This window comes from Gallinula chloropus (genome assembly GCF_964237585.1).
Source record: "Gallinula chloropus genome assembly, chromosome: Z".
Lineage (NCBI taxonomy): Eukaryota > Metazoa > Chordata > Aves > Gruiformes > Rallidae > Gallinula > Gallinula chloropus.
Genome location: NC_140089.1, coordinates 56,606,369 through 56,628,751, shown reverse-complemented (window position 1 = coordinate 56,628,751; position 22,383 = coordinate 56,606,369). Strand labels below are relative to the sequence as shown.

General features: G+C 45.2%; 2 protein-coding genes across 2 annotated transcripts in view; both read left to right on the top strand.

The window, feature by feature from the left end:
• LOC311203241 (protein PRRC1-like) overlaps window positions 1-20,708 on the top strand; it is a gene marked incomplete at both ends in the record, with an annotated part of 32,362 nt that extends 11,654 nt beyond the window's left edge. Inside the window, 9 exons of the mRNA XM_084277896.1 lie at window positions 1,506-1,512; window positions 2,635-2,798; window positions 3,706-3,809; window positions 4,159-4,261; window positions 10,476-10,596; window positions 16,207-16,334; window positions 17,607-17,730; window positions 20,329-20,535; window positions 20,698-20,708. Of these exons, the coding sequence (XP_084134022.1) occupies window positions 1,506-1,512; window positions 2,635-2,798; window positions 3,706-3,809; window positions 4,159-4,261; window positions 10,476-10,596; window positions 16,207-16,334; window positions 17,607-17,730; window positions 20,329-20,535; window positions 20,698-20,708 (969 nt within the window). The remainder of the gene's footprint in view (window positions 1-1,505; window positions 1,513-2,634; window positions 2,799-3,705; window positions 3,810-4,158; window positions 4,262-10,475; window positions 10,597-16,206; window positions 16,335-17,606; window positions 17,731-20,328; window positions 20,536-20,697) is intronic.
• Window positions 1-22,383, top strand: part of LOC311203699 (uncharacterized protein) — a gene marked incomplete at its 5' end in the record, with an annotated part of 77,625 nt that overhangs the window by 54,796 nt on the left and 446 nt on the right.

Below are 22,383 nucleotides of genomic sequence, written 5' to 3'. Positions count from 1 at the left end.
TGCTGCAAGACGTGACCAGGAGTGCGTGACTTTTCGGATACAGCAAAGGCCAAATATCATCACCGCCATCCTCTCACGCACCAATGCAGAAACAGGCCTGCCAGTGATGGTGGGCAACACACTTGATTTCCTCCTATTCTGGGACGGGAAGTCTTGAACATTTAACAAATACTAATTACAGCTATCATCAGACTCGGTAGCTAGACTCAAACTGTGACAACTCCAACTGAAGAGCCTCTTTTTTATGACCTTACAGACAAGAGGACCTATTTTTGAATGGCCCATTACTAACAAATATTTTTACAGCTGAAATTGAGCTGAAATTCCTCAATTTATAAGTAGATTCTAAACAACGCTGAAAAAACGCTCTATCTTCTCCAGCCAAATTCCAGGTGGAGCTGCTGACAGACCTAAAAGTTCATTAAATGTAAGCACAAACACTGACAGGGTCTTACTGGCCTATTATCTACCTTGAGGGACATCTAAAAGAATGGTGTTGGATTTCTGAAGAACAGCAGAGCAAAAAAGGTAGTTCAATCGATTTCAAGAGCAGAAACAGAGATAACTGCAGCACTGCCGTGTATGCACTTCAACAGAGAATCCAGCTTGCATTTCTGCAACAACTGACAGTTAAGCCTCACAGATTCTGTCTGATGTTTAAAAACCTGACTCTGACGTGTGCTTCCACACATCCAACACTTGACAGCTTCAGTACAACTAATGATTCCTCATTCTTCCACCTCCCTGTTTCTCTGTTTGAGGGAGTGATATGGAATTGAGTTTAAAATATGCTGTATGTGTTCTGTTGGATCTGGTGATTAAATCCCGGTGTGTAAGGTATCGCACTGAGGGTCGACAAGCCAAAAGGTAAGCGTGCTCACAACGGTGTTTACATCGCTTTTGAGGCTTTCTTCTGACTTTCAGCTGTTCTGCTTTTCTAGCCCAACAGTATTTATACTATTTTAGGAAGCTCAGCAAACTTGAAGCAGTTCCTGAAACACTTGGGAAGAACATTGAAAAGGCTAAAACAGTCTAATAAAGTCTCAACTACCAGAGGGGAGGTTGTGGGGAGGTGGGCAATGGTCTCTTCAGCCAGGTGAGAGGAGATAGGAGAAGGGGAAATGGCACAAAGCTGCGCCAGCAGAGGTTTAGATTGGATATTAGAAAGAAATGTTTACTGAAAGGGTTGATGATCTACAAAGGTCTCTTCCAGTCGTATGATTCTGTGATTCTGTGAAGTATTGCTGAGCATTGAGCCTGGAATGAAAAGCATAGTATCTCAGTTAGAGCTTTAAAATGAATAGGAAGGAGCAGCATTGTGGTAGTCACAATTTTGTGTTTTACTAAAGTACATTCATGTCACGTCTAACTGAGCTGAGATTTCTACAATTTGTCAGAGTACTGGACAGGTTTTATGGGTTGGGTTTTTGTTTGGCTGGTTTAGGTGTTTTTTCCTTGCTGTGTTTTGTTTGTTTGTTTTGTTTTGCTTTTTGCTTTTGTTGCAGCAGTCTGGTGAGCAGTCCTCCTTCTTAGTTGTGCTAGTGCTGCTCTTTGCATGTAGGTGAAGCTGGTCAGGAAACTGATGAGGCAGAGAAGAAAGCATTAACACCTTTGTGCGCTTTGTTTTTCTGAGCTGTCACTCAATTGGACCTGTGGTGTGATCCAGCTGACCACATTGCTGCACCATTGTACTAAAGCAGTGGGCAATATGTGGAATAAAACGGGATCATCTCTCATAGGGGGAAAGGGTGAATCAGCTTGGTCTCGGTAGTCTGGGGAAGACTTAAGGGGGGATCTGGTCAATACTCCTAAATATCTGAAGGGAAAATGGGTCCAGACTCTTTTCAGTGGTGCCCAGTGACAGGACAGGGGGTAATGGGCACAAACTGGAATGCAGAAGGTTCTCTTCCATTCCCTACCATTCTTTGATTCTCTTGAGTGCATCCAGGCAGCTTCTGAGTATGTTTGAGGATGGAGACTTCCTCGTGGTTCTGGACAACCTGTGCCAATGCTTGGTTACCTTCATGGTTAAAAAGATCCTTCAGATGTTTGTATGGAACCTCCTTTGTTTCAGTTTGTGCCCATTGCTTCTGCTCCTGTCCATGGGCACCACCAAAAAGAGTCTGGCTTCTTCCTCTTTGCAGGCTCCCTTCAGATATGTGTACAAATCAGTGAGATCCCTCTGGCTTTATCTTCTGCAGGCTGAACGTGCCTATCTCTGTCAGTCTTTCCCCCTAAAAGAGAGATTCTAGCCCAGTGGTTCATCTAGTTCAATATTCTGTCTTCAGCAGAAGCAGCAGGAGGTGAATGTCAGGATTATTCTTCTAAATCCATGAGTTGTCATCTTAAATGAGCACTATGCTTTGTTTCAGGTGCAGAATACGCCTCAGTTCCTGTTGTCCTTTTTTCATTGATGAATCACTTAGGAAGTAAAAGTTAGGTGACTAGCTAAATTAAGTGACTTCTGCTTCAGGAAAGAACTTTTGTGCAACGTGTGAGAAAGAGAAGACCAACTGAAGCATAGTCTTAAGATGTAGAATGTATTTAAACTGGCTTGTAATGGGAATGAAGAATAGTACACGCTCATAGATATACATCTCTCTCTATATATATACACACACCTGTGTTTTACAGAAACTGGGAGAGAACTGGACATAGTGGTTACTTCTACCAAAGAGGTGAAAGTTGCAGCCATTCGAGATGCCTTTCAAGAAGTCTTTGGAATGGCCGTTGTTACTGGAGAGGCTGCGCAGTCTAACATCGCACCCCAACCTGTGGGCTACGCTGCAGGTTTAAAAGTAAGTACTAAAGTACCTCCAGCACAGAGAAGGGCAATGGAAACGTAGGATGAGAGAGTGGTTGGGTTTGGAAATGACCTTACAAATTGTCCTCAGCAGAGGGGGCTGAAACTCTCTGCACTAGACCACACTGCTCAAAGCCACATCGAGCCTGACCTTAAGCACTTCCAGGGATGGGGCATTGACCCAGAAAAATCTGATTTTCCCTAAGGGGAATGTCAGTCTGTGGCATTGGGAGACTTCTCCTTTTCTTGTTTTTGGTGTAACTTGCCGCCTGTTCCGTTAGATCATTCTGAAGCTGCTTGTTGGAATAGCTTTTGGGGTTCTTGTGCAAACGCGGTCACAGCAGTGAAGAACATTTATGTCCGTTTTCTTCTAAAGCAGTTGATTGCCATCACATCTGGCATGCATTGTGATATGACTGTAGTTTGAAAGTGTATCAGGCATTTGTTCTTAGTCTGTCACTAGCACAGTACTTTGGGATGAAAACTAAACATGAGAAATTGAATAGGAAAAATGTAATCAGAAGTTAAGAGAGCCTTTGAGACTGGGTTGTCTCCCAACTAATTCTGTAGGTGAAAGACAGGTTGATCAACACTTGCCAAGGATCTTCCTGAACAGCTCCATTCTTACATTTAGTATGTAGGAATTCATTGTGCAGCTTTTCAAACATGAGTTTTATCATAGCTTGTGTTACTGTTTGAGATTCCTGTTTGGGAAAGGCTATGGTGCTTTTTCATGACTTTTTTGGTTTTTCTACTGTTGAATAAAAAGAGTAATTTTTTTAAATCGCTGTTTTCTGTTTAACTTGAAAATTCTGCTCCAGAGGGGTTTTTGCACTCATCTCTGAGTGTTGTATGATGTGATTGAAAGAGAATGTTGTCTAACAGATCATGTTCCCATGTAGGGAGCCCAAGAAAGAATAGACAGCTTGCGCCGGACTGGAGTAATCCATGAAAAACAGCCTGCTGTATCGGTAGAAAACTTCATTGAGGAATTGCTTCCTGACAAGTGAGAACTTGAAATATATCCCTGAGGTGGGGAGAGGGTTGTTTCTCATTGACTCAAAGGGTCTTGCTTCCAGTGCTTTAAAGAATAAAATGTCATTTATATGTAGACACATATAAAATACATGAAACAACCGGAGCCGTAGAATTTTTTACAAGGGAACACAGGCACTTCAGTTTTTTATATATACATGAACTGATACATGCAAATTTGATTTGAAAAATGCTGGGATGCCTTGATGTAAGTCATTGTTAAATTTTTAACTACAGTTGTATTAGAGGTTGTAAAACGGTCATCATTCAAGGGCTAACATGTTGCTTTTCAACAGACTCTAACTTGGCTGTCATTGCAGGTGGTTTGACATTGGATGTCTGATTATCGAGGATCCAATTCATGGAATTCATCTGGAAGCTTTTACCCAAGCAACACCAGTGCCTTTGCAATATGTTCAGCAGGCGAGTTTTCTGTTTTCTTATTAAAGTTGGATTAAGACTTAGGATTTAAGATTTAATTTATGATGTCAGCTCTTACTGGTAGTAGCTACACTTGAATTTCTTAGTTTATAAAATGAGGATCAAAAATATTTTTGAGTCATGCATTGCCTAAAAATCTTCAGGCCTTTGTAGAAAAGCAGTTCTCCCTTGGGAGTCTTCATTCTGCAGTACATGGCACTTGAGCCGCTGATTTTAATTCTTGTTAAAGAAGAAGAAATATTCCAAGAAGAAGTTAACCAAGGAAAAAATAACCTCAAAGTACTCCCTCAGAAAAGGAAGTACAGCTTTAATTATTGAATTGTTGTCATCAATCTGATTCCATGACTCACAAATGTTTAGATAGATAAGAATCCTCACTCTTCCTTAGGTGCAGAAGGAGGTCTTGTAGCTCAAGTAATGCACTAAGCAAGTGCACCTAGGAGGTGCAGTAAGCACTCTTACCCGTCCAAAGGCTCATTTTCCTTTCTTTAGCTTACTTCCCAGATGTGTTTGAATGTCATCTAATGCCAACAAAATGGCATCACCAGTGAGGTGTCTGTGTGAGCACGTTAGCAATTGAGCAAAGTATCTGGCACGTCATTTAGGAACAAGTGTCTATTTTGAGATCTTGCCACTCAGTCTTTAATAAAGCTCATAGAGCCTTCATATTTATGTTGTTAACCACCAGCAAACAGACAGCATGCAGTACAACTGCAAGCCTTTTAACTTGCATTAGATCAAATTCTACTCTCCTGTAGAAAGAGAACTGTGCTTGTATATACTTCAACAGAAAAACACTGCTTGCTTTCATACTTTTCAGAGTTAAATTTTCCTGGTGTTGCTGGTACATTTTTCAGTTGAGTTGTGCATGGTGTGGCAGTGAGTCATTGGGCAGCAGTTGTTACCCTTATTCCCATTATGCCTGTCTCTTCCAGAATCAGAGTGGGTTTTTCTTGAATGCAAGATATTTAGGCTTCTATAAAACCAGTCCAAAACCAAGTTCTTATGCAAAAACTACTCACAGAATCATACAATATCCTGAGTTGGAAGGGACCCATGAAGATCATCAACTCCAAGTCCTGGCTCCACACAGGGCCAGCCAGGTCAGAGCACGTCACTGAATGGTCAGAATTCGCTAGGAGTTTACTGCAGTCATGGGCCTCCAACTTGAGGCATCTGGAGTCCCAAAGCCCATCGACTCTGTTGAAGACAGAGGCAGTGAAGGTGTTAAACTCCTTTTCTTTCTCTGTGTCCCTGTTAGTAATGTGACCGTTCTCATCTAGCAACAGACCAATGTTCTCTCTGGTCCTCCTCTTGTTGTTACTGTATTTGAAGACCCCAGACTGTCTACCACAGTATTGTCCAGCCTCGGCTCTCTCTAAGCTTTGGCCACACACATTTTCTCCCTGCAAAGGTGAAGAGTGTCCCCGTAATCCCCGCACATTTCCTGATCTTGCTTCCACTTTCTTTTTCTGCTGAGCTCTAGAGGAACGTCCCTGCTCAGCCTCCTGCCCCACCTGCTTGATTTCTAATGTTTTGGAGTTGCCTATTCCTGTGCTTTTAGGAGGTGGTACTTAAAAAGTGGCCAGCATTGATGGACTTTCAAAAGCAGTTTCCCAGGGGACCTTACCAGCTACTTTCCTGAGCAGTCCAAAATCTGCTCTCCCTGTATCTAGTGTTGAAGTTTTGGAGGCAGTTTCCCTTCTTTCAACAAAGATTTTGAATTCCACTACTCTGTGGCCAAGAAGTCCACCTACTTCTACTTCCCCCCAAGTCCTTCTTTGTGGATGAGCAAGAGATCTAGGAGGGCACCTTTCTTCGTTGGCTCCCTCAATACCTGAACAAGGAAGTTACCATCCAGTTGCTTTCGGACTCTCCTGGACCTGTTTGTATTAGCTGTGGTGGTGTTCCCAGCTAACATCTGGCCAGTTGAAACCCCCGTAAGGACACGGACAGGGGATCTAGAGGTGGCTCTTAGTCCCTTGAAGAATAACTCATCAATGTTGTTGTTGTTCTGGCTGGGCAGTCCACAGTAGACTCCCACCCCTGACTCTGACACGCTTTTCCCGCTAGCCTGGTTTTATTCCCTTCCCCCTTCAGACCTAGTTTAAAGCCCACTCCACAAGCCCTGCCAACTGCTGGGCTAGGATCCTTGTTCCCCTTTGGGACAGGTGGACCCCATCTGCCGCCAGGAATCCCAGTGCCAAATAAACCATCCCATGATCAAAAACCCCCTGGTGTGAAAAGAGCTAATCACACGCAGAGTCGAGGTGTTCATTTCAGTTCTGGTCAGAACAGGGTGCCAGGCCTAAAACACCAGCACGTACACCCAGCACATCAAGCGTGCCTTTTTTATTACAGTCAGATGTAGCCGATCGGTGGTGTGAAACTTCCTCACCCACCTTTCATTCACCGTCACCATAAAGACGTGTTTTTCCTCATGGTTCAGAGACTTGGTGAGGCCTTGTAATTAGCACCCGCATGATTCACAAAGCGGGGTACAACTCGGCATTAAAATCAGTACAGGGGAGTTAAGGAGACGTCGTTTCTTGATGCTATTGCAAGGCTAGATTTGTGTTATATGCACTTACAAAAGGGGCAGAATACTTTGCAGGGTCCTCTTCTTCTAAATTCTTGGTCCATGAAGAGATGCCATCCTGGTTACTGTAATCTCAGAAGGTACCGTGAAGGGTACGTGAAGTGTCATGTACTTTGCACTCTGAACCCTTAACTTTTCCTACATCGGTAACAATTTCTACATGATCGGAGTTAACTTGGGAGAATCGACTTTAAATTCCCGTTTTGCCTAAAACCTTTTGGCTGAGACAACACTGTCCTCACCAGGAAGACAGTGTTTCAGAAGGTCATGAAGGTGATGTTTAAAAAGTAAGTGGAGTTGCAGTGCTGGAATTCCAGATGGTCATTTGGAGACAATCCATTCACAGCTGATTTGTATAACTTCACTGGGAAACATTTGTAGGGGGTTATTAGCTCTATTATTACGCTGCACCTTTGAAGTAATGGGGATTTTATTGCTCCCCTCAGGGCAGAGTTGCAAATACCTCGACACTTGGATACGAGTAAGGGATTGAGGCCAGTACTGCGGAGGCATGATATGAACACATATACCCCTTTGACCTCAGTCAGAAGGCTCTTGTGACTTCTATTACATTTTGCCGTGCCTTGTGTCAAACATAGTGTGTTTGGAAAACACAGTTAGAAAAGGTTCTCATCAGAGACTGCTGAGCGTGATTGCCAGAGGACTGCCAGGCCCTGAGCATCTACAGGGGCACAGAAATCTGCTGGCTGTTCACGCTATTGCTAAGTGGAGAATCCAGTTTACTTCTAAAAGTTACAAATTCTGACATAAAGTACTTGAAACATGAATTTCTATAAATCACTGCTCCACTTCAGAGGCTTTTTAGAGCCGTATAGAGATTGCTCATAAACTCGATTTCCCTGGAATGTCCCAAAGCTGTATTTGATGGGAACTAACCCACTTTTTTCTTTGTTTTTCTCATATGTGCCAAGAGGAGTGTCCAGTGGGGACGTACGGGGTGCAATGTGCTGAGCCCTGCAAGTGTATGAATGGTGGGAAATGCTACCATATTGGTGGTGCCTGTCTCTGTGAAGCAGGATACACTGGAGAGCAGTGTGAAACAAGGCTTTGTCCTGAAGGAATTTATGGTCTCAAGTGTGATAAAAGATGTCCCTGGCACAGGCCCACTACCTGGAGGTAGGCTTTACACCCTTGAACCTGTTCTTCTGTAGAGAAGATAGAAATCTGAAAAGAAAGATTTCCTGATTTTTCTAGTACTTTCATGCAATCTGAAGCAGCGAAGGACTTGTGAGAGAATCTGGTATTCCCTAACTGGATCAGGAAACTCTCAGCCCAAAAGAGCTTCTGAATTACAGTGCTTGCAGCTATATGTGATCTTAATATTCATTGCTGTATTTATTTGGTTGCTTACCCGCCAAATAAATATTATGACAAAGTGGGACCTTTGTCTCTGTTTACCAGGTGGGTAGATCATTACATTGCTCACTGTGTGTAGGCAGGATAGATCATATATCCCTTGCACGTTCTGGTGTGCTGTAAGTGCAAAATAACTGAAATCAATAGATGTGGTCAGTTGATGGCAGCTCCAGCCAATCCTCATGCTTGTCAGCCTCTATGCTTTGTGAAGGGTTAGATATAGGTATACCTGGGAGGTTCTATTATTTTCCAGGGGTCCAGAGAGCACCAGCAGGTAACAAGCCTCTTATGCAAAGAGTTTTTTCAGAAATGGTTCTTGTCCATTGCCTCTTTTGGTAGATATGCAAGGATTTGAGCTGGAGTGTGTATTGAACCCAGCCCTCTGTTCTCTGTGACCAGGTGAAAGTATCCATTTTTCCCTTGGTACTCAACAGTCAAGAGAAAACAGAGAGTGAGCACTGGCTGGCTGAGACTAAGGCCATATAAACCCCGTTTCCTCAGTGGGGTACAGCAACAGCGCTGTGACCTGGTATGAGCAGATCCATACGTCCCTGCCACTTCCCATCACAGGTTGGGGGGTTTACAGAAACTTGTCATTCTGAAGATGCAGTTTGCAGGAAGAAGCGAAAAAGGCCTCTGTCTGCCTTTGTCAACATTAGCGCCTTGTTTTGTACAGGAATGTACAAAATGTAGGAATTGCAGCATTTCAGGCTGGTTTTGGCATGTCTTTACTCACGTGACACCTGGTGTAAAAAGAGCACACTGTAGCTACGTACTTTTCTAGAAGGGTTTTTCTTTTGTCTTGTAAGCTCTTTCTGGTGATCTTCCACCCCTGCTTCACATTTGTAAATAAGACTGTGGGAGGTCATTCTGCATCACCAACTAATATGGTATAGTTAGGCTGGGATTAGGGTTTTTTCAGGACACGTTCTGGTGGCATTTCTTTTGTCTCTTGCTTTCTCTGAGGGATATGTGCATACATATATATATCGGCTCCCATTCTTAATGTATAAATCTTACTGCCAATTAGTCTGACTTCATGAAAACCCATCAAAATCCTTCAAAAGTATTACAGCTTCCTACACCTATTTACAGGACAGTGATGACTGTCTTAAAATGCCAGTACTAGTAGTTTTATAAATACGTTCTAATTTAGATCTCAAGAACTGTTCAGTTGTAGATTGTCATTTTTAGTCCTGAATTACTTATCCTTCCATCCCCTCCTGGCAGCTGTCACCCTGTGTCTGGGGAATGCTCCTGCAAGCCTGGCTGGTCGGGGCTCTACTGCAACGAGACGTGTTCTCCAGGATTCTATGGCGAGTCATGTCAGCAGATCCGCAGCTGCCAAAATGGTGCTGACTGCAATAGTGTGACTGGAAAATGCACCTGTGGCCCTGGATTTGAGGTAAATAAGTCTCTCTTTCGCAGTACATTTTCAACTCCATTGGCTTTAGTTGAGTGCCAAGTTCTTCATGGTGCCCGAGTGTCCTTTCTCCACCACAGGAAAAGAAAGGTAACGGTATTTAGGTACATAAATAATACTGGGCGTTGTCTAAGATTCTGAGGCAAATCTGGGATTGGTTCTCAGCACTGAAGTGAAGGCATTTCAGGAAAGAAAAGATAGTGACTTTGTAAGACAGTGATAAGTAGGAGGATGTGCTTGTGAGGTGTAAATAAAGGGAGGAATGATGGTTTCAATCATTATCTTGCTGCAGAAGCTCCTGATGTTCCATTCAGAGAAAATCTAGAGCAAGACACTTGTTTTTGCGGTTCAGGATGGATTATTCTGCAGCTTTTACATGCATTTGCGGTTACCTGTGCTTTGGATATTTACAGGGTGACTGTTGTAGGAACAACAACTGTGAAAACTTCAGTCAAATTAATTCCTAAAAATACTGTAGACATCCACGTTCCATGAACCTGCTGTCTTACCGAGATTTGGTTTCGTGAAGGGCTTCCTTATTACTTAAGATACTGTCCATTGATCTAACCAAGTGGTGTTTGCTGTGTGACCTGAGCTCTCCCAACAACTAACAGGAAAGTAATGCTTACTGTGGACTTAAAGAGCATGAAGGAGTCCCTCGCCATGAAATTTCAGATACCTTAGTGACAGCCTGGAACAGGCATGTTCTCTGGCTTTTGTAGCACCTGAGTCAGTCTACAGAATGTACTGGTTCTATTGTCTGAATAGTTTTTAGACTCTGTTTTTGTGTCATTCAGGGTGCTGCTTGTGGTACTGCCTGTCTTCTGGGGACGTATGGAATAAACTGTTCATCTGTATGCAACTGCAAAAACGAAGCCATCTGTTCACCAGTAGATGTTTCTTGTGCCTGCAAAGCAGGTAAGCATCCCTTCAGATTAATTTCCTTTTTCCCTAATCATAAAATGAATTTGAGTTTTGGAAGTAGAGAAGAAGAAAGAAACTTAATAAAAAGCAGACCACGCTGAAGGCCATATCACCAGCTGATTTATGCTTCTGCTGCTCTGGGAGGTGAAAACTAGGAAACCATCTGCCCCAAGAAGAGTGCACATGCCTCATGTTTGTGTTCTCAGTGGGCTGGAGGCTGCTGCGGCTTAGTGAATTACTGGTGTTTACCCTGAGGTGTGCCACCACTTCTCTCTTGGTGGCAGTGCTGTCATCTGCTGGATGTACCACAGGCATGCCTGCCATGTGTCTGACAGCAGCCTGCCTAGTCGAAATGCATAGGCGGGTTTCCCTCAGCCTGGGTGTGCATGACCTCTGGCTGCAACCCTTGCCCCTCTCAGCCACACAGAGGCACCGATTTCTTCCTGTCATTTTAGCACTGATGTTAGTATCTACTGGCAATTTATTCTATTTGAATGCTCTTTTCCTCACCAGCTCTCTGAGAAAACCTTGCCTAAGACCCTTCCAAGCCTTTGCGCGCTGTTCCCTGCTTCTGTGAGAAACTTTCTAGGTCTCCCAGTATTCGTGTGACTAGACTGACGCTCCTTGACCTCCCTGCCTGGCTCTCACCTCCCAGCAGTAATTCTGATGGACATTGTACCCCCTCAGAAACTGCACGTGCCTGCCCACCACTGTCAGGGACTGATTTTTGCCTGAAATGACCCCTAAATGTGAAGTTCTCTATCCAGGGCACGAGGCGGCTTCGTTTCAATCCATGTGTTTTGCACAGTCTATTGATTAGGCTCAGTGTAGAATTACTTTTCCCTTGGCTTGCTGTAAACAAGGTACAAAATTAGAACCTTGGCTTGTGTCACTGCTGATGGTCACGTCAGACTGTCTCCTGCCGTTTCTATTGTATCAGATGGTCACATTTTTAAAAATCTATTTCCATTTCTCTGCCTCCAGCGTGCAGTCTGCAAATCATTGCTACCCAGCATAATCAGCAGTGAAGGGTGCATTTTAGACCCATTTCCCATTACAGTCTTTTTTGCATCTGGAGGGAAGTACAGCAATGATCTAGAAGGTCTTCCATGTATCCTTGGAGAAATGCAACTTAGGCACTGCTGCTATGTTTCCTTCTGTTTTGTGTCTAGGATTTTAGTTTCTAAACTGTATTGCAGAACTCCATCTGTTCAGTACTGGCGGAAGAGTGATGAAAGCAGCAGCTTGAATGTAGGGAATACAGTCCTTGCTTTTTCAACCCATGCCTTAAACCTTCAGTATCCTCTGGTGCTTGGTAGTGTAATTTCAAGGTGTCTGTGTTTTCCTTGCCAATCTGCCCTGAATTGCTATTGCACGGTGGCACCCATCTGCAAATGTGTGCTGTGCAGAGATGTCAGGAGGTGCCCTTCACCACCCTTGTTCCAACGTGGACGAGTCCTCGTCTGAAACTGCTGCTACTAGCTTGTAGCTAGTGGTACCCTGGGATTGCACATCTCCGAAAGATGCTGCCTGATAGGCAGAGTGAAACACGTCCGCAGAGAGGAATGGGGGAAAACTTGGATTAATTTGTCACTTGAAATTCTTCTTTTTGGCAGGTTGGCATGGTGTAGATTGCTCAATAAATTGTCCCAGAAGTACCTGGGGGCTTGGCTGTAACTTAACTTGCCAGTGCCTTAACGGAGGGGCTTGCAAAGCTCTGGATGGAACCTGTACCTGTGCTCCAGGCTGGAGAGGAGAAAAATGTGAATTCCCTTGCCAGGTAGTTTCATAATTTCACCAGATTTTGCACTGAATTTTGTCGGGGGGATAAGTCTCCAAGGAGGACTGCTCCTGGTAGCCCATACACAACTGGGTTGAAGATTGGTGACACATGACGACAAATCTTTGGGAAGAACTCTGCAGTGTTCTGAAGTGCAGAAAACACACAGTTAAGATGCACAGATGAAAAACTCTTCCTGCTTCCATGCTTTAAAGTTGAGCCTCAGACTTTTCTCCAGCTCCTTTAGAATTTGTTGAAAAACACAGACCCAAATTTTTCCCCGTTGGCATCAAATGCTCTCCAGAGTGCTTCTGTTAAAGCAGAAAAAACTGTGAGAGGAAAGAATGTGCCAGAAATAGATACTTAACATCAAACAACCTAGTTTTGATTACATTATCTTCTATCTCTGGTACAATATGAACGGAGAAGTTGCCTTCATTCTTAGTCAGCTGTGAGAAGGCACTGCGAAGAGTGCAGTGACAGACAGGTCTTTGCCTTCCTCTTGGGGCTCTGATGCTGTCACCCCGACATTGAGAAGTGCAAAGTTAGAAATCATTGCACTGCCATAACATTGCCTCATCAGGTCTGCTGCACCTTGCAATTTGTGCTTGGGGAGAGCAATCAAAATATCTAATTTCAAAGGTTTTAAAATGGTAAAAGTCAAAACTGATTTGTTTTATTCCATAACTGTTTTTTATTACATTTTGTAGTCAAAACATGAACTCTTTCTCTGAAAAACTGGCTCCATCTTTTCCAGTGATAGTGTTTGGTTTTCTGGGAAATTCTTAGAAACTCCAGTTTTTAAATAAATTCTCTGCTCTACAGGAGGACTGTGTGGGGCTGGAAGGAGACAGGGGCCAGTTCTGTGGCTGTTTTGTTCCATCTGTGATTCACAGGTATGGAAATGTTGTTGAGTGTGGGATCCACAGGCAAACTGGGAGTAGGAGAGTAGATGGGTCAATCTGAAACCTTGCGCGCCTTCACAGAACCATTCCTCAGGAAGTGGTGAAGAGCTGTAAATATGCAGGGCTGTGCTGGCAGCTCTGGTACGTAAAGCCTTGCGTGCAGGAACCCAGAAAGCTTGGCTCTGGCAGCCAAAAAGAGGATCAGTTGTGCAGAAGCTGTGCTTCCACTTAGGTTTTTCAAACTTGAGAACTCAAGTGTCTCTGCACATATTTTGTTCTGCATGAAAATTGTTGCACTTTTCTGCAAGGTTTCTCTGGCATTTTCCTTGTGGTTTTAGGAAGTATTTGTATTTGGTTATCCATTAGAATTTGTGTTTGGCACTGTTGTCTATGGAGAGCAAGGTAATTTGAAAACATGATGAAACTCTGCAGAAAGGCATGCTATCACAAACCTTTTATCTCCAGGAAGGGATTTGAGTTCTCACCTAAATGTCTATGTAAGTGTTGGGAAAACTCTTCCAGCTTCCATAAGATGGAGTTGACACTCTTAAGTATGCCCCTCTCAGAGGGTTCTGGAGTTTTGTGTCTCCGTGCGATACTGTAGCGTTGCAAGCTTCAGCTTTCCTGTTTGTATTCAAGGGTCAGTAGTCTCTGTGGACTCTCTCCACAGGAGTCCTCACAGAAAGAGAGGGAGGCTGCCACAGCCAGCACTCACCTAACTGAGCCCAGAGTGTTCTTGGCCTTATTGTCGTCCCAAAAGCCGCAGTGCGACCTCCCCTCAGTCACTCAGATACCGCTGGGAAATGGCAAGGCTGCAAAAATAATAAAAGTAATTGGAGTGAATGATGAGAAAATAGTAGTATTGTCATTGTGCCATCGATGAGTAGTTTGTGAGACACTAGGGCAGACAAATCACCAGAGACCAAAAGTATGGTAACGAATGAAGCCAGGTTAAAGTAGGTAGATTCTATGATTTGAAAGTCCGTAGTAAAAGTGTAGCATCTTTTTGTAACAGGTTCTAAAAATGAGCTGGCCGGTGTGATAGAACTATCCTGGGTGGAGATGACGACTTCAGGCGTAGCACAGACCTTGACTGCGTGACCTCAGGTATTGGAAAGGAGACACTGCTTTTAGCTTCAGTGAAATCTTTATCTTTGGAAAAGAAAAAGATTTTGCTGGAAAGAGACTTTGTGCTTGATTCTAGAAAAAATGGAATATCTGTCCCGGGATGATGTCATCACAGCAGCGTGTGTAACGGACTAGTTTCAACACGTTGGTGATGTCAGGACACACTGTATGACATAAAGAGCATAGTTTGCTTTCTGTTCGGTGTCTGGAAATATCCTCCTCCCACGCTTCACACGTCAGAGCAATACTCCTGAGCAATACTTTCATAACACGGTCTCAAATAGCTGCTCTATAAAGTTACACTGCAGAGATAGCATCAGAAGGTAGGATTAAGAAAGGTGTTGTGGAACATATGTATATGCATAATAAGTGGAGCAGCAGGCAAAGGGTTTGTGACAATAGAGGAAGGAACTAAATTCAACAAAGTATGTTAGAATAGCTTGGGTTTTTTTTCTTTTAGGTTTGTTAAAGTAACCATCAGACTTGGTATTTTTTGGTGTTTAGTATTACCTACCAAAACAGCGAGGATCTCTAGGGAGATCGAGCCATGTAACTCGTATCGAGTGTATAATTAAAAGACTGAATCTTGAATGAAATTAAAATACGGGAAAGGTTCCAAGTTAAGTTCTGTGAGTGCTAATTGTGCATTGTGCTAATTGTGCTGCTGTGCAACAGCTATTTCTCTTGATGTGTTACCTAATATTCTAATTTATCAGGAAAAAAATACCAGAAGGGATTAGAGCAGCAAAGGAGGAGATTTTATGGAACGGCCTCTCCCTGTCTGTCCTCCTCGCCCCCCCCTTTTTTTTTCCTCCTTTTTTAAAAGAAACTTGTGCCTTTCGCGTCATATGACGTGACACCAGCCAGATGTCTGGCTCCGCTCATACGACTGCATGGGTTTTGAAGCACGGGGCTCTGAGTAGCCTGGGAGACCTGACAGTCTGGTGGAGAAGGACAATTGGTTGCTGTTTTGCCTGTTTCTTCATTGTCTTTTACCCTTTTCTTCTTTTTCGGTTTTCGTTCCTTCCTAATTTCACGGCCTCAGTGGCAGGCCCAGTACAAGTAAAGCCAAATCCCAAGTAGAGACAATTCCCTTCTCCTTTTCCCTCTTCCCTTCTCATAGTCCCCCAGATACACAGAGATCCTCTCGAAGCAAATCTTGTCCGTAGGGGTCTGCCACTGGTGACACATTGCCATCTGCTGGCCATGGACAGACAGAGTTTAGGGCTAGGAACAAAGGGTAGCGTCCGTGGTGCTGCAGATCTGTAATCCCGATACAGTTAAGAAGCTCCATCTGAAGGCTCGAGTCTGAAACAAGTGAAGGCAAAGAGCAAACCTGGGAGTGACGCAACGGGTACGTGAAACTTCAGGCACTGCTGTCTTCTGCCCACAGCTGTTAAGGCAGGCAGCAGGTGAAGAAGGTGGCAGAAAGAGTTTTCAGAGCCAAGAAAGAGCTGTCAGCAAAGGTGGGGGTGCTCTTGAGGCACTAGAGAGTGTTGCTATGAACTTGGTGGTTAAAATTCTCTGTAATTGGGACAGTGACTGCAGAGGCAAAAGAGAGCAAGGAACCTCAGGAGAGAAGTAAGTTAGCAAGTAACATGCTCTTGCTTCAAGTGACCTGTCAGTTCCTGCTCTGTGTCCCTAAATCCGTCAAATGAATGGCAATTTCCTAGGTAGCTCTTTCCAGAAACTCTCCCATTAGGTTTTGGAATGAGTGCAGAGCTGTCAAAAACTTCTCCTCAGAAAGAAATGCCATGCTATTGATAGTTGTTGATTTTATTTTCTTTTCAGAAGCCATCCCTCACAGTACCGGTGGAAATTCCAACAGTCGCTATTTCTCTAACCCCAGTTATCATACTCTGACTCAGTGCGCTACCGCACCTCATGTCAACAACATGGACAGACTGACCCTGGCAAAGGTAGAGCATCAAAATCTCAGTGCTCCTCTGTCAATTAGCTTCTAGTTTATTTCATTTGGTTCCATCATGTTTCAGGTTTGGTTTCTTTTTGTGGTGGGTTGACCCTGGCTGGAGGCCAGGTGCCCAGCAAAGCCGCTCTATAACTCCCCTCCACAGCTGGACAGGGGAGAGAAGATATAACCAAAAGCTTATGAGTTGAGATAAGAGCAGGGAGAGATCATTCCGCAGGTAACATCATGGGCAAAGCATCTAATTTCCTACCAAATCAAAAGAGAGTGAGATAATGAGGTATAAAACCAAATCTTCAAACACCTCCCCTCACCCCTCCCTTCTTCCTGGCCTCAACTTTATTCACAAATTCTCTGCCACCTACCCCCGAGCGGCACAGGACGGGGGCAGAATGGGGATTGTGGCCAGTTAATCACACATTGTCTTTGCCGCTCCTTCCTCTTCAGGCAGAGGACTCCTCACATGCTTCCCCCGCTCCAGTGTGGGGTCTTTCCCACATCAGACAATCCTCCATGAACTTCTCCAACATGAATCCTTACCATGGGGGCTACAGCTCTTCACCAACTGCCCCGGTGTGGCTTACATGTGGCTCAGACCTCCAGGGACAGACTGCTCCAGCCTGCTTCCCCACAGAGCCACAGCTTGCCCCAGGCAAACCTGCTGCGGTGTGGGCTCCTCTGTCCACGGGCTGCAGGTCCTGCCAGGAGCTTGCTGTAATGCAGGCTTCCCATGAGGTCACTGCCTCCTTCAGGTGTGTCCACCCGCTCCAGCATGGAGCTGCAGCTGGGATCTCTACTCGGCATCTTCCTCCTGGGCTGCAGCAGGACTGCCTGCTTCACCATGGTCTTCTCCATGGGCTGCTGGGGAGTCTCCCCTCTGGTGCCTGGAGCGCTTCCTCCCCCTCCTTCTTCCCTGGCCTTGGTGTCTGCAGAGTTTCTTCATCTTCTCACTCCCTTCTCTGGCAGCAAGAAGTGTCTGCCTGTGGGTTTTTTTCCTTCTGAAACATCCTATCACAGAGGTGCTGCCACCATCGCTGATGGGCTCGTCACTGGCCAGCGGTGGGTCCATCCTTGAGCCGTCGGGTATTTACTCTGTCAGACGTAGGGGAAGCTTCTAGGAGCTTCTTGCAGAAGCCACCCCTGGCCCCCCACCGCTACCAAAACCTGGCCACGCAAACCCAAACCACTTTGCCTGATTAGCACCTGGAAATCCTGTAACTTCCCATCAGTTTCAGTTTCTGTTATCTGTCTTCCTTTGAATTAGGCCAAAACCAATCAGCTGTTTGTGAACCTTAAAAACGTGGAACCTGGAAAACGAGGAACTGTCATGGACTACGCGGGAACATTGCCTGCAGACTGGAAACATGGTGGCTACCTCAACGAGCTTGGTAAGAAGGAAGAAGGAGGAGGAGGAGAGGGTGAATGGTATTTACTGTGTTTGGGATAGAGAGGGAAGCAGGGAATTTTTCCTGGTTCTCCGCTCAGGGTAATGCCAAGGTGGTCTGGCTGTGCGTGAGGTTCAGGGTTATGGGTTCGACCTTTCTTCAAGGAGACAAAAAAGTGACTCCTTGTGAGGAGCGGTGAATCCACCTGATGCCCAGTGCAGACATGATATGCAAATCTCTCATCATATTGTCATACAACTATTTTCATACTAATTACTTTCATAAATCAATGGGTGTTGTAAATAAGGATCTGCTTTGGCAAAATTACTTTGATTAAATAGGTGTGGGGTTGGGTGAATCCTTTTCTCTAATCCCCACCACACAGAATCAAGGCTTTTTGAAGTAGTTTCTCATCATCTGGGCTGCTGCAGATGTAAATTGTAGCAGCATCTTCCCAGCTAAGCCTCCTGTCTGCTAAAACGCAGCACATTGTCCGTCAAAAGAAAATTCCTGAGAAGGGGTGAGAATTTCTGTATCCTATTGACACTTCATCCTTTCCCAATCTCAAGCATCCCAAAGGCTGGATCACACTCCTCATGTCTCTGCCCAGTGAAAGCCTTAGAAGGGACTCTGAGTGCCATTAATCTTTAGATGATTTAATTACCTTCATTTCTAGTCCTTCTCACTGTCAGGTTCTGGGGATCAGGTGCAGCACCAGAAGCAGTCTGCAGCAGGATTTTTCCCTGCCCATCCCCAGCCTTGGTCTAACAACAGCTCCGCCCGAGACCCGGGGTTTTTAAGAAAACAGTTTAACGCTCAGAGTTCAGCTTTACATTTTCTTAGAGCAGACGTACCAGCACTTGGGACTTCTGAGAGATCCCGGCTGTGGCTACCCCACTGCATGGGGAGATTCTGGAAGACTGGAGGAATGCTGATGTTATGCCTGGTTTCTAGAAGGTGCAGTGGGATTGCTTGGGTAGTTCTAGGCTTGTGACCTGGGTGTCAGGCTTGGCAAAAACAGCAGGACAGCTGACATGAGACCTAGTAAATAAAGATGGAGTAGGAATAAATTTAGTTGGTTTAGGTCTTCTCAAATAACCTAATTTTGTTCTTGGAAACTGTGTATTTTGTTTAGAGAGAGACTGTCTAGAGAAAGTTCCTTTAGACTTCTGTAATGCTTGTAACAGAGTACCATGATGCAATCTTGGTTGCAGTGACCATGAAATGTTGGAGTTCTAGATCCTCAGGGAAGTAAGGAGGGTGCACAGCAAGCTCACTACCCTGGACTGCAGCAGAGCATACTTCGGCCTCTTCAGGGACCTGCTCAGTAGAGTACCATGGAACGAAGCCCTGGAAGGACCAGGGGCCCAGGACAGCTGGTTAGTATTCAAGGACTGCCTCTTTCAAGCTCTGGAGAGATGCAGCCCAACAAATGCACCAGGAGACCTGCCTGGATGAACAAGGCGCTCCTGGGCAAACTCAGACAGGGAAAGGAAGCCTACAGAGGGTAGAAGCATGGGCAGGTAGTCTAGGGGGAATAACGAGAAACTGTTCCAACAGCCAGGGACCAGGTTAAGAAAGCTAAAGTGCTGACAGAATTAAATCTGGCCTGAGACATCAAGGGCAACATCAAAAGCTTCTATAGCTCCGTCAGTGACAAAATGAGGGTGAGAGGAAAAATTGGCCTTGTCTCCAGAAGGAAACAGGAGATGCAGTTACCCAGGATCTGGAGAAGGCTGAGGTACTTCATGACTTTTTGCCTCAGTCTTTTCTGGCAAGTGCTCAAGCCACAGTGCCCAAGGCACAGAAAGTGAAAGCACGTGAAGTACAGTGTCCAGCTCTGAGCTCCCCAGTAAAAGACACTGAGCTGCTGAAGTGAGGCCAGGGGAGGGCTACAAAGGTCACCGCAGGGCTGGAGCACCTCTCCTACAAAGACAGGCTGAGAGAGTTGTGCTTGTTCCGCCTTGAGAAGAGAAGGCTCTGGATATTCTGTAGCAGCCTTTCACTACCTAACAGGGAGGGGGCTACCAGAAATCTGGAGAGGGGCTGTTTACAAGGGCATATAGTGAAAGGACAAAATGTAATGGCCTTAACCTGAAAGAGGTTAGATTTAGATCAGGTGTTAGGATGGAATTTTTCTCTGTTGGGGTGGTGAGGCCCCGTCACAGGCTGCCCAGAGAAGCGGTGGCTGCCCCCTCCCTGGCATTGTTCAGGGCCAGGCTGGATGGGGCTTTGGGCAACCTGGTCTAGTGGAGGGTGTCTCTGCCCACGGCAGGGCGCTGGAACTAGATGTGCTTTGAGGTCCCTTCCAACCCCAACCACTCTGGGATTATCTGTATTGAATGCCAGCTACTATTCTAACCAGAATTGACAGTTCTCAGACTGCAACAGGAATTTGCTGATGACAAGACCAAGGGCCATAAACAAGAATAGCAGTAGAAGTGGATTCATTAAGGACTGTCTAACCATTTGGAAGTGCTATGACTGGTTTCTATTTAAATATTTGATGGGGAGCGAGTTGTTAGAACTCAACACCCTGTGTAGCATTGATGTCCATACTACTAGCATGCTTGAGAGAAACACGTGTTTTTCTTGTTGCAGATCTAGTGAAGAACTCCCAATATAATTTAAGTAATTGCTCGTTAAGTAGTTCTGAGAACCCCTACGCTACTATAAAAGACCCACCAGCTCTTGTCCCCAGAAGTTCAGAATGCGGCTATGTGGAAATGAAGTCCCCGGCACGCGGGGACTCCCCGTATGCTGAGATCGCTGGCTCTGCTTCAGCCAATAGGAACGTTTATGAAGTTGGTAAGTGCAAAATGTACTTCTCGATGTTGAAGGTTAAGAACAAAGAGCACAGGACTTTTTCCTTTGAGCCAGGTTAATCAAAACACATTAAAAAATCAGTTAAAAAAGCGATACGTTCAGGTTCTGTTTTCTGCTCCACCCATCTCACAACGTCTTTTCCAGGGAAGTGGTAGAGATCACAAGGACAGAGCTTTAAATACCTTCAGCTCTGATCTCTAACCTAGAGAGAGCGCTCAATTTCCCTGGTTTGAAGGCCTGTCTTTAAACAACAGCGTAAGCTAAGCATTTGATCGCACTCTATTTTAGGCTGTTGTGGTGGTTGCACCTTGACTGGAGGCCGGGTTCCTAGCAAAGACACTCTTCTCACTCCCCTTTTCAGCTGGGGGAGAAAATACCTCTTGAGAGGCTTAGGAGTGGAGATAAGGACAGGGAGAGATCATTCCGCAATCAGCGTCACAGGCAGAACAGACTCAACAGGGAATTGAAAAAACCCATCTTACCACACTCACATGCACAGAAACCAGGGTAGAATAATGAGAAGTGCAACCAAATCCTAAAAGGCCTGTCCCTGCCTCTCCCTTCTTCAAAGACTCAACTTTATTCATTATTTCTCTCCCTTCCTCCTTGCTGAGGTGTCACAGGGGGGTGGCGGAATGGGGGTTTCCATCAGTTCCTCATAAGTAATCTTCCTTCTTAGCGGGAAAGGGGGGGGTGGGCATTCCTTACACTCTTCCCCTGCTCCAGCATGGGGTCCTCCACAAACTTCTTCAACATCAGTCTTTTCCCACGGGGCTCCATCTCTTCACCAGCTGTCCCAGTGTGGGTCACTGCTATGGAGTACAGTCATAAAATCATAGAATGTCTCTGAGTCTCTCAGGCCCACACTGCTCCATCCTGGTCCCCCACAGAGTCACAAGTCCCCCCAGAAAACATGCTGTGGCCTGGGGCCTGTCTCTGCATAGGCTGCAGGTCCTGCCAGGAGCTTGCTCCAACACAGGTCACTACATCTTCAACGTGTGTCTCCCCACTCCAGCCTGGGGGCCTCTCCACGGGCTGCAGGAAGCATCTCTGCTCCCCATCATCTTCAGTGGGTGGCAAGGGGACAACCTGTTCCCCATGCTCTTCACAGGCTGCAGGGGAATCTCTCCTGTGGTGCCCGGAGCGCCTCCTCCTCCCCTTCTTCACTGACCTTGGTGTCTGCAAAGTTTCTTCCATTTTCTCACTCCCTCCTCTGGTGGCAAAAGCTTCCACTGGTGGGTTTTTTCCTCTTAAATATGTGACCACAGAGGGGCTGTGACCGGTGCTGATGGGCTCGGCCTTGGTCAGCGGCGGATCGGTCCTTGAGCTGGTTTGGCCATGCAGACCCACAGCAGCAGTTAAGTACTGAACACAGCTGGAGTAAGTTTATGGGAGGGATAGAAAGAATCTTTCCTCTTCTTGACATGAAAACCAGCATCTTCCCTCCCAGAGGCTGTATTTCACTGACAGGGGCCCTATCGAGTTCCTGCGCTACTGTGGCTGGTGTAGTTCCAGAAAACTTGGGGGTCTGGTAGAATCCTCCTTATCCCAATGCTCTCTAGGCTGGAATAAAGTCTATGTCTTCTGTCATAGGATACCATTTGCCTTTTCTGTCCCCAGTTAGACATTCCTCCAAAACCCACCAGTTCTCCCCACATTTCTAAGGATTTTTATAAAAACTAATTAAAAATTCGTTATGAAACTAATTAAAATCCCCAAATTAGTTTGGTGGGTGGGTTTTTTAATTTTGTGTTTATTGTTGGGGGGGTTTGTTTGGTTGGTTTTGTTTATGCACAGACAAAGCACACTTGCTTCTGTCAGGAAATGTAC